This window comes from Marmota monax, unplaced genomic scaffold, assembly GCF_021218885.2.
Source record: "Marmota monax isolate L192 unplaced genomic scaffold, Marmota_monax_Labrador192_F-V1.1 WCK01_AAM20220418_F8-fsc00068, whole genome shotgun sequence".
NCBI lineage: Eukaryota > Metazoa > Chordata > Mammalia > Rodentia > Sciuridae > Marmota > Marmota monax.
Window position 1 is genome coordinate 947,215 of NW_026692352.1, and position 12,412 is coordinate 959,626.

The 12,412-nt window shown below is 35.4% G+C and overlaps 1 protein-coding gene across 1 annotated transcript; it reads left to right on the top strand.

The window, feature by feature from the left end:
- Positions 1–507: 507 nt before the first annotated feature.
- Positions 508–1,446, top strand: LOC124091131 (olfactory receptor 52A1-like). The gene has a single exon (XM_046442100.1). The coding sequence runs from the start codon at positions 508–510 to the stop codon at positions 1,444–1,446; it is 939 nt and encodes a 312-aa protein (XP_046298056.1).
- Positions 1,447–12,412: the final 10,966 nt, after the last annotated feature.

The window sequence follows — 12,412 nt, forward strand, 5'->3', positions numbered from 1 at the left end:
AGACCAAAATGACTATTCCTCACCTGAAGGCAATTGAGAATAGAGCTCTGGAGGAGTAGCTGAAAACTGGGATAAGTAGGGACTCACCAAACTCTGATTAAATGTACATTTCCAATCAAAATAAATAAATCTATATTTTTTTCTTTCTTTTTCTTTCCTTTGTGCGTGCATGTTGGGTGGGGGGTGTCCAGAGTTCTGTCAGGGAAATAACAGACAGTTCAGTAGTTTAATCCCATAACCAGGTGATTTTGCTGATCCTAAAGCAATAGTCCTGCCAGGCTTCTAACCTCTTATTCTGGCACAGTACCCATAAATGCCCTTACTGAAAACAGTGATATGTCTCTATAGAGGTCAGTTCTCTTCAGTAATAGGTGGATGATATGATCTTAGAGTCCTATCATAAGCAGAGAGAATCAAAATGATGAATTTTGATAAAAGCAGAAAGTAGAGTGCAATAGCACTGACCAAGAAACTTCTTTTGTTTCCATCAGGAGGCTCAAGAGCACAATGTTCCTCTCCAACGTGACAGTCTTCATGCCCTCTGTCTTGACACTAATTGGGATCCCAGGCCTAGAGACTGTGCAGAGCTGGATTGGGATACCATTCTGTGCCATGTATATCCTGGCCATGATTGGAAATTCTTTGCTTCTGTTTATCATCAAATCAGAGCCCAGCCTCCATGAGCCCATGTACATTTTTATAGGCATGCTAGGAGTCACAGATATTGTACTTGCTAGCAGCATTATGCCCAAGATGCTTGGAATCTTCTGGTTTCATGCACAAGAAATCTATTTTGACTCCTGCTTGCTTCAAATGTGGCTCATCCATACATTTGAGTGTATCGAGTCAGGCATCCTTCTAGCCATGGCCTTGGACCGGTATGTGGCCATCTGTTATCCACTGAGACATACCACCATCTTTACTCACAAGCTGGTTGCTCAACTAGGAATTGTTGTAGTACTCAGGGCTGCCATTCTTGTAGCCCCATGCCTAGTATTGATAAAGTATCGGTTTCAATTTTATCACACGAGAGTCATCTCCCACACCTACTGTGAGCATATGGCCATTGTGAAACTAGCTGCAGGAAATATCAAGATCAACAAAATCTATGGTTTGTTTGTGGCCTTCACTGTTTCAGGGTTTGACCTCACATTCATCACTTTTTCCTACAGCCAGATATTTGTCACAGTTTTTCATTTGCCCCAGAAGGAGGCTAGGTTGAAGGCCTTCAATACCTGCATAGCTCACATCTGTGTCTTTCTCCAGCTGTACTTCCTGGCCTTCTTCTCTTTCTTCACACATAGGTTTGGTTCTCACATCCCCCCTTATATCCATATTCTCTTTTCTAGCATGTACCTGCTGGTCCCTCCATTTCTAAACCCACTGGTCTATGGTGTAAAGACCAAGCAGATCCGTGTTAGTGTGGTAAAAATGTGCTTTCCATAAAATCTACCTTGATTGACACCTGCATCCTTTCCTTTTTGTTCACTAGTAAAAATCTCTCAAAACAAAACAACAAAATGCCATGTTATTGAGATACTTGAGTTTTTCCCAGTTAGGTGGTATTTAAAAAGATTGCTGTACTCTAAGTCAACCTGGGTTGTGAATCCTACTTAAGGAATGAGAGTGAGACAAGCAAAAAGAACAAAATAGTTGATATTTGAAATATTTTAAAAATTTTGTCCCTGGTTGAGTTCTTCTCCTAAAAGTTATTCTCTGGAATGATTGAAATGAATTATGTATCTGTCACCAAATTTAAATGCACACAAGGCTTATTGTTCTAGAGTGTGCAGGCACTCATTAATAACAAGTTATTCATTCACTTCTATTTACTCTCCAAGTAATATGTAAAAATTGAGGAAGTATATTTTAAATGTTTACTTTTTTAAAAAAAATTATAGATCTCATGAGATAAAGTATAAAATTCAAATATTTTCCCAGGGTCATATGGACGTTACAGGCACAAAGACCATGGGAATGATGTGTTGCATTTTACACCTCTCTCTTTCTATTTCTCTCCATAGATATATATGTATATATGTTTGTGGTTTGTGTTTGTGTTTGTGTGTGTGTGTGTGTGTGTATACACACATTTGGAGGTGTACTGGAAATTTAACCCAGGGAAGCTTTACCATAGAGCCTTTGTCATGTTTTATTTTTTGACAGATCTTCTTAATTTGCTTGCTTACTAACTCTCTGGGGCTGGCCTCAAACTTGTGATCCTCCTGCCTCATCCTCCAGAATTCTGGGATTACAGGTGTGCACCACTGCACCTGGATATACATCAATATTTTCTCTGCTATTGACTTAATTAATTTCTCTAATTTTATTGCTAAAATTTTCCGAGTTTATAATTGGGTATTTATGGGAGAAAGAAGGAAAAGAAGGGTAGGAAGGGATGGAATGAGGGAAAGATAGGAAGGGGAGGAGATAGAGTTGTGGTTTTTAGTTAAGTATTGTGATTCTTAGGAAATGACAAATTAATGGCCAAGAAAATGAAGGTATACTAAATCAGGTAGATAACTGAAGATTTCAAATACAGACTGTAGTTTAAGTTAACTGCACAGACTTTTCAGACATTTCAAATTTTTCTTTGCAAGATACAATGTGGGGAGACTTGGAAAATATGATTAAGAAAAAATAGCCACTTATGTTGTGCAAAGTTGTTGGTCTTTTTTCAGACATAATGTGTCAGTGGAAGTTTTATCTCTATAACACTCATACATGTATGTATCTACTGCATATGTGACAGCATACCCTCTCAGCAGATGTAAAATATTATGCTTTTATGTTGAAAAGATTATGGAAAATACTGATGTCCATAAATTGATCTGCCAGTTTGAAATCATTGTATGTGTAAGAAATATTGTACTGTATGTCATAGAGCTCATGGACACTGTGGCTGGTTTTATGCATTTGACTATTTTATTGGACATATGTTGCTATTGAGGATTACATTCCAAAATACAAAAACTATCTTTGGGAAATCTGTGAGAATAAAAATTGAAATTTATTGGAGCTCCTTGGATTGGATTATCAACAGGGGCAGTTTTTTTTAGATAGTATAATTTCTTAAAAATAGAACTAATATAGCATTAGGATTAATGTTGTCATGAGGATTCAGAGAATTTTTAAGTAAAAGTTCAAGTAAAAAGTAGCTGAGGATTTGTAGGCATAGAGTCAAATTTGAGAATATTATTCAATATCTATAAAACAAGAAAGAAAAAATTTTCTTCATGAAATTAAAAAATAATTATGGAGCATTTACTGTAATATAGATCTATTAAATAGAAGAATGCAAATCACTTTTTATTCAGTGCATTCGCTAGCTTAAATGCAGCTAGAAGTTATACTATATCAGTGATTCAAATATTCATCTGGAAAACCCATTTTAGCTAATGGGTGATACATAAAAAGAGGAAGTAGAGCAGATTTGGATAGTCCACAATAGTTCTAAGCATACTCAAAAAAATTATTTTTTGTAGTTGTAAATGGACAGTATATCTTTATTTTCTTTATTTTTATATGGTGCTGAGTATCGAACACAGTGCCTCACACGTGATAGACAGTGCTTTGCCACATAACTATAGCCCCAGCCCCAGTTCTAAGCATATTTGGAGAAGTTTTGAAATTGAACTAGCTCTAACAATCATCCTTAAAAATGAGGAAATATAAGAGTTATATAAAAAGTACAAGTGAAACTACAAAACATTTGTTTGTCAAAAAAATATCTAGTCTAGATTCCGATTATTGAAATGTTTCAGAATGACTTAAAATTGCCAGGACTAGTTTCAAACTGACTTAAAATTTTTAAAACAAGAGTGAAAAAAGGGTTACTGCAAGGAAAAGAGGGTAACCACGACTTTTATATCAATTCATGAAATGAATCAAGACAATTATAAAATAAATTATTAGACATAAACTGAGAGGGAAGAATGTATTTTATAAACAATATTTTTCAATAGGAATCCTAAAATTGAAGCCCAAATTTATTTCATCAGTTTCAAAACTGACTTAAAAAAGTGTTTGCATGGATTTTCAATAATGCTGATGACTATCAATATTTCTAACCTTCAACAATCTAATAGCTGAAATACGATTCTCATATAATTGGCATTTAACAAAGAACAAGCTATTCATACTGTGGGGTTTTTTTTCTTTTCTTTTTATGCCTCTTTCATTCAATACTGTCTTCTTTCCCTTCACTCATTTTAAAATCTGTGTCCCTTTTTTTCTTCTTCATTTATAAATCTGATGAATAAAACTCTATTTATTATTTTCAAGAGTCATTCTTCAAGACTGCACAACAGGCCTTCCATCAGGCTAATGGTGTTTCCTAGTAAGGATTCGCATGGTGGTTTTCTAACTAGTAGGAGCAGAATTGATTCTTTTCCCTTGTATTGTTGGCTTTCAGGTGAGGGAGCAATAAAGCTTTGACACTCCTATGTTTCTGCTGCCTTTCATCTAAATTGACAGTTTTGAAAGAATACCTTGTAAGTTTCGTGTATCCCCACCTTTCTTTACTTATATAATGTTCTAAGACATACAAAACTAATCCAATGTAGAAATTTTTAAAATTATTGCTTTTTTCTGCAGAGGAGGGAAGGGACATTTTGAAGGGACATTTTGTTTAAGGAAAATCTCTTTCTCCTGAAGGAATAATGAAAAGAATATGTCAGAATATAAGCTTAAGATCTGCATATTTTTATGACATTACACAGTTATAAAAGGTAGTACAACTAAAAAAAATCAATAAAAATATATAATTCTAAAAAAAGCTAAACATTTGTTATGTTTGCTTTTCATCAGGATATTGACTGGAAATATGCAAATTATTTGGTGATTATTATAGGCTTAAAGAAATGAGAAATATTGAGGATAATTAAAAATAATTTCCATACTATTGAAGAATTGCTTTTATAAAAAACTTTGGGACCAAAACGAACTTTAGGGATTTGAATTTTTTCAATGGAGTTGTATAGATATAAAAACATAAATCTAGTTCTATAGCTGTATGTATGTGTTTATTTCTGCATGTGTTTCCTACTTCTGTCCACTGATAGGAACCAAAAGTAGTGAACAAACAATGGTGATGAACAACATTCCTTTCACAACCTTGGGTTGTTAGTAAGTTTGTTTGCTAAGAGAGGAGGACTAATTATTTTAATTGATGTGTAAACATAGATCTAGTTCTATAGTTGCATGTATGTGTTTATTTCTGTGTGTGTTATTTAACTCTCTCCAATGATAGAAACCAAAAGTAGTGACAAACAGTGGCATGAGCAGCATTCCTTTCACATCTTGGGTTGTCAGTAAGTTTGTTTGCTAAAAGAGATGAGGACTCCTTGGAAAAAGAACTACTTCTCTGGCTTGGGCTAGAAAAATAAAAAGTAATTTGAAAATAAAGCAGTTGGCCAGAAAGTAAGGGGTGCCCAAAGTATGATGGGGACCTGTTTAAATATTAGGGGACAGACAGATAAGGATGGTAGGAACATGAGGTCAAGAGATTAATTTTATAAAATGGGCTCACTGTGCTGACCCCCACATGCTTTTTTGCTTTTTTTTTTGCCAAAAAGCAATTTATTTATGGCCCTGCCTGGACAGCATATGTCACATTTCTCAGAAAACTACCTTTTTTCTGCAAGGAAATTTAGGCTAGAAATAATGTTGGCAAGAGGAACCCAAGTTACTTTGAAGTGAGAGACTTATTTGACCCTTTTCACATACCAGATTCTGGAAGATAAGGAACTCCTTCTACTTTTTAAAACCTGCAAAAAATGCTTAAGAATCAAATTAGACCTGATCTGCCTGGGCCAAGTGACAGAGTTGCCATGGCAGTGGGGGTTGGAAAATCTGATGTCACCCTGCTGTCAGTCAACAGTCAAGAGGTGGACCTGGGTGGGACTCTCTGGAAACTTCCCTGGGATCCCCCCAAAACCTGGAGTGCCAGAGAGGCACATTGTCTCTCTCCTCTCTGAGAAAATCCACTTTCCTCCATTGAGAGTGTCCCTTGTCCCTTTTCTTTCAATAAACATAGTCTTGTTACTCTGAGCAATGTGTCTAAAATCTTTCTGACTTCATCACAAGAATCAGGAATTTTTTTATGTTGATATTTCGGATATTTCTTATTTGTAAGTCTTTTAAAAAATATTTTTCAGGCTACTTTTTTCCTTCTTAATAAAAAGCAACCAACAGCAATACTCTGTACAAGTATAAGAAACATTAGAAATACACATCATTTTAAAATAGTTACAAGAAAATTTCAGTTTAGAGTCTGCATCAAGATGTCCTGTTCATATGTGCCCCCAAGGGGGAAGAAATAAAACAAAACAAAACAAAAGAAAAAAAAAAAAAACTATAGTTTGTTAAACACACAACTGCTACACTACTGTGTAGTAGTCTGAAAACTCAGAAATTTGGACTGTTGAGGCAAATCAACATCAATCACCAAGACTTTGTTTACCTTAAAAAGTGCAATCAAGCTTCGCAAAAAAATAAAATAAAAACAAGCCTTTTTCATCCCAAATGAAATACAAATAAAAATCAGCCGCATAGTTGACCCCCACTCCACACCCACACCATCTCCTCTGAAACCTCTGATTTTACAAAACATTATCCAATGGAATTGATTGTGCTGAAGTGTGGATGGAGGTCTCTTTTCACAGGTGCCAGTTGTCACTAGATTCAACTTTGGAGGCATAAAGTTTTTGCTCTTGGGAGAAGATATCAATGGCCTAAATCCCCTGAACCAGCTGATCACAATTGTCAACCCTTTCATGCACAGTAAACCCCAAGTTAGTTGCTTTCTTATGTACACCTGTCAAATATTGAGCAGAAAGCTCAACCCATCTCCATGGTTCCAAGGAACTCTCCAAATTTTAGTTCATTGTTCCTGGGAGGGCTTGGGGCAGAAGCTCAGAAGCACTTTCCTCTTGCCTTGGACTCACCCCCAGCCTGTCCTTTCTATTTACACATTAGTCTTTCCTTTCCAATGACTATGCTGTAAATACCATGGCCACCCCCAGTGGCTCTGTCCCCAGTCTTCTCCAGGATGCAGAGCAGCAGCATGACATTCATGTTTCCAGCTCATTTGGAACTCCAGATCTCTTTAAGAATCAGTGTTTGAAGAGGAGACTTTCAAGACTCCTCTGTTTCCCAGAAGCCCTCAGCTCTGTAACAAAAGCATCCATTATCTTCTGTGAGAAGGCTCCTCTAAATTAAATTTAGGAAATTTGGAGCTACAAAAATGAATAATAATGGTAACTGATTATAGCCCATCATATAAAGTCATATTCTAAATGTCACTCAGATGAATAAAGCAATACATAATCAAATGACTGAAGAACAAATCTTTTCTTATACTCTAACGACAACAAATAAAAATATAAAGTATGATGAATTGAGAATTTCATTGATAGAATAAAAAGATTTTAGGAGGAGTAACTATTTAAATAGTTTCAAAGTATCTCCTCACAGATTTTCATGAATTACAAAGGGAAGAATAATGGCATTACAATAAAGTAATAGATGACACTCATTAACCAAGTGATTGAAACTAAGTTCATTAAATTTAGAACATGTAAATATTACATGATTAATGATTCAGTGAACAGAGAAATGATATATTATTCTGTGGTATTCAATTAAAAATAAATCTCATATAACCTAAGCCATATTCATGAGGAAACATTAAAGAATTACAAATGATGGACAGGCTATATAATAAATGATACGTTATTCAAAAACTTCACCATCAAGAAAGAAAAATAGTTAAGTATTGTGGAGCATTTTGTAATTTCAGCAGCTCATGAGGCTGATACAGGAGGGTTGTTATTTTAGTCCAGCATGGGTAACTTAGTGAGATCCTGTCTCAAAAAATAAAAATACACTGAGCATGTAGCACAGTGGTAAAGTTCTCCTAGTTTCAATCCCCAGTACCAAAATAAATAAATAAATAAATACAGATGAGTATTCAAAAGGTATAGTCAAATGTCTTTAAATGCAAAAGAGAAGGTCTGTTGAATCAGACCAGATGCAATGACACAAGACGAAAGCTGTGTCTGTCATATGTCATCATTGTGTCTCTCAAAGATTTGCGTGCAATCCAGTCTTGGTAGCCCATTTCCTGTCCTATGCAGAGAATGGGAATTTTCCTTCCCCTTTTTCCTCAAGCTAAAGGTTTAAATTCTTTTATTTTTTTCTTAATTGACACATAAAATGTGTGTAAATTTATGGTGTACAGTGTGGTATTTTAATCTATGCATACAATGTGTAATGGCTACACTGAGATTTCTAGCATGTGTATTACCTCAACTGTTTTGTAGTAATATTACTTACAATCTAGTCTTAGCACTTTTCAAGTGTATAATATATTGTTATTGACTGTACTCACAATGATGTACCACAGACCTCTTGGAAATTTTGTGCTTACCTGAAATTTTCTTTGAACCTACATCCAAAAGATTCGGCTGGGTGGGGGCCACCCATCCAGCCTCTCTGGTAACTGCCATTTTCCTCTTTGATTCTATGAGTTCAACTCCCAAAGTTCTTTTTCTAAGGTACATATTCTTCTTTCAACTAAGTAAATAGAGGCTTCAAGATTAGGTCTGAGATTATAGATATAATAATTGACAATAACATTATTGAAGATACATTTTTTAGGTCAAAATTATGGACATAGCAAGAACAACTTGGTAAGGGCTGGTTGAATACAGGAAACATTTATGTTACCCATGTTCAAGTAAAAAAAAATTGGAATCTGAAAGAATTTTGGGGGCCCTGTGGTGTACTTTCTAAAGCCAGACCCTTTCATGGGCCTTATAAGAAAAATCACTCTTTGTCACACTGGAATTTAAAAGATTCCTTTTGTTTCTCAGTCAGCAAAAGTCTGCCCAGATTAATCTGAATGTCAGATGTTGTTTCTCTTTTCCTTTACAGCTCGTTATTTTTGTAAATAAGTGCCTTGTTTTATTTTGTGTCATTGAAAGCTGACTTTCCTTATAAAGTTTTAAAAGGTCAGTCATTTTGGTTCCAAGTTTCAAAGTGATACCTGAGTTTGAGAGGAAAACAAAACAGACACACAACCCCTGTGAGACAAGGAATTTTCTAAGTTCATAACCATGTTATTCTTTCATTTACAGATCACAAGGGATTAGAAAAACCCAATCCCACAGGGGCACACTATGGTGTAAAACACTGATTCTTCACTGCCTGAAACATCGAAAAATTCTGCTCTGTGGGTTCTGCTTATTCTTCCGTGGATAGTCCCTGGTAAATCTGGGGGCTGGATATTCTGTAAGGTGAGTGGGGAACTGACAGATTTGTTTCTAAAAGAATACAAACCCCATATGACCCCATATGAGGGCAGGAGGATAAAAAAGCAACACTGTCTTGTTTTGGAGGGTTTCAACTCTAGAACGGTTTCGTCTCATAGTAATTCATGCTTTCCAGAATATTTCTCAAGCAGTTAATAAAAAATAGGGGGGCAAACTATAAAGTCTGACAAGTTGTAGGACCTCTCCAGAACTAGATTAATATATGAATGTAAAGCTTGTCTGCTAAAAAGGTCTAGAGACCATTCATGCTTAGACTGGAGGAGATTCAAAGGAAATTCTCACTGTATCTTCAAACATCTGAATTGTTTCATGGGGAGGAGAGAGTAGATTTCTGTGGGTTAATATCTGGCATTATAAAAGAGAACAGTACATTTCATAATTCTTTCTAAATGGTTGAAATTATCCCCTTTCCACAGTCATCCTCTAATGCATTTCTGTCCGTTAGTCTTATCTTACCAATGGTGACATTGAGGAACTTACTTTCAAGACTGGCTCAAGAAAATGAAAGCTATTCGCTGGAAGATTCAGAATTTGAACTGTCTAGATTGGCTTCAGATTTTGTACAATTCACTGCTATGTTCCATGGAAAATGTCTATTATGGGAATATATATTTAGGAATTTTATTGTTAATTAGAAGGGAAGCAGTTTGGAGCTAATTAATTGAGGTTCTGTAATGTGAGACTACCTCAGAAAAAATAAAGGGATTTTCTGTCACTGAACATCTTGAGGCAGAGATCAAATGGCGAACATCACACATGAGATAAAAGGAAGAGTTCCTTGATATCACAGCCCTTTTAGGAAGCTTGTTCTTAGGTCATTAAATTTCTTTAAACTTCTATGTGTTGCTAATTACCATGAGTCAGAACAGGAATTGTAGGTAACAATAATGGTTCAAGGTGTAGTTATACAGAGAAAATCTAAATTTCTGTATTGTTTGGGTCAGAGTTTTCAATGGTTAAAGAAATCTTTCCTCCTTCTTTTAAGCACATACATATTTATGGACAAAAAGTGCTTCTCCCGGTTGCCTTTTGCCATCCAGTCCAGTAATTTTCAGCCTGAGAGTAATTCTCAGTCTCTTCTTTCTAAATTTCTCCTGCATCATATCAGTGAGTCCCATAGATTTTTCTGCCTTGTTATTCTTTCACTATTTTTACATAATTTCATGATGGGGTAGCTTTTCACTAAGTTATTCCTATCCAGTATTTTCAAGCTCTTCAGTTTATTCATTAAGCTGCTAACACATTGGACTTTTAATGGGCAAAAAATTCGTCCTACCACCTGCAAGATTTATTTAGCTTAAACTGGTCACCTCACTTGGTCTTCTTCCCTACTCATTAGCCACAATTCTTATAGTTCCTGCTTATAAGACAATGTTCTGCTTATGCTAATGCTAGCATATATCACGTCTGCAATTTTGAACCACCTATTTTCTTTCCTTGGAATTCTCTTCTTTAATTTTCCTAGTTAATATCTACTGAAAAATTACTCCTCTGGATAGCCAGTTTTATTTTGCTCAATTTAAGTTATATAAGTTCATCAATCCTTATTCAACAAAAGGCTCCTCCCCTTCCCTTGTTTAAGACTCTTGAACAAAGGTTAGCACCCCTCTTTAGCAAATCCCTCCCCAAAAGTCCAGGGGACATTTGGCAATGCCTGAGGTAGTTTTGATTGTTGATTCTGATATCCAATGGGCAGGAGAAAGGGATGCTGCTAAATATTAAAATTACAAAGACTATTCCCACAACAACTGAACATGATTTGGCCTAAAATGTAGTTAGGCTGACATTGAGAAAATCTGCCCTTGAAGATTATCAGTTAGATGCCATGAGACTCGGAAAAGGAACATTATCAAGAAGCAAGTTAATTATTTTCTCAACATAATCTATGGTCCTTTAGACTGAACATATATTTTTTTCTGTTTTAATTACTTGCTATTTTGTTTACTTGCTTCATTTCTTTTTTTTAATATTTATTTTTTAGTTTCCGCGGACACAACATCTTGCTTCATTCTTATACTTTTTCTCTCCTTCCTTTGATTGCTTTATATACACTTTGTCAGAGTCAGCTTCTATCTTAATTCCAGTTATTCTCCAGGTCAATTATCCGTCATATGGCAATATTAAATTTCCCAAACTAACATGATAAAAATCGAAAGTATAATTTTTACATAAATCACAAATTTTTTTGTTTTTTGGTTTCTACATGATGATATTCTATGGGATGTGTGGTCATATATCAGATAGGCAGATAGAAACTTTAATCATAGCGTGATAACCTTAAAGAAAAGGAAGCAGCAAATGCTCCTCCAGTTGACCTCATGTGGATTATAGTGGCCCTTTCAGTTTATCAGGGGAATGGAAAAAGTGACAACAAACACCTCTGTGAAATGATGGAGAAGGTGTGTTTTCAGGCCACCCTCACTATCTCTATCAATTTTATGTTTCACTTAAATGGTTTCAGAAAATGGCTGTTGCAATTCCTAAAAGAAAAAAAATTCATTGTGTGAATTATTTAACATTTAATGTATTTTGAGGTGAAATTATTTTTAAAGGAGAGATAAACACAGATTGCAAGCAAACATCAGAGAGGAAAATGTCCTTAAACTTAAGAAGATGTAGGACAAAGCCCCTCTGTGCTGAAGCAAATCCCTTGGTAACCAAGATGGAGGCTCTGGATGTCTTCAGTGTCATGGATAGGGGTGACCAGTGAAGGGCAGAGACAGCACAGGATGGAGAGAGTCCTATGGAAAACACTGTGGAGACGAAAATTTCCACCTTTTTGGAAATTGTAGTTTGGTTGGATAGAAGATCTACAAGGTTGTAAAGAAAACAAAATACTTTCTTATAAGTCATTCCAAGTTATTTCAAATGGTTAAAGAGAAATAGCTGTTAATTCTTAGAAAACTAAGATTATTGCTGAAAGAGAGCAAGAGAAGCAGAGAACATGGGTTTGCACTGATGTTAAATACAATTGATGTGCTCATAGCAGGTCATGGAAGGTGAGAAGAAGTTCTGAAAGTGTTGGGTTGACTTTCTCAGAGGACAAACAGAACAAAGTGCAAAATGAATGATTGGGT

What these genes read in the sequence shown, in the direction of transcription:
- LOC124091131 (XM_046442100.1), top strand. Translation starts at nt 508, where the DNA reads ATGTTCCTCTCCAACGTGACAGTCTTCATGCCCTCTGTCTTGACACTA.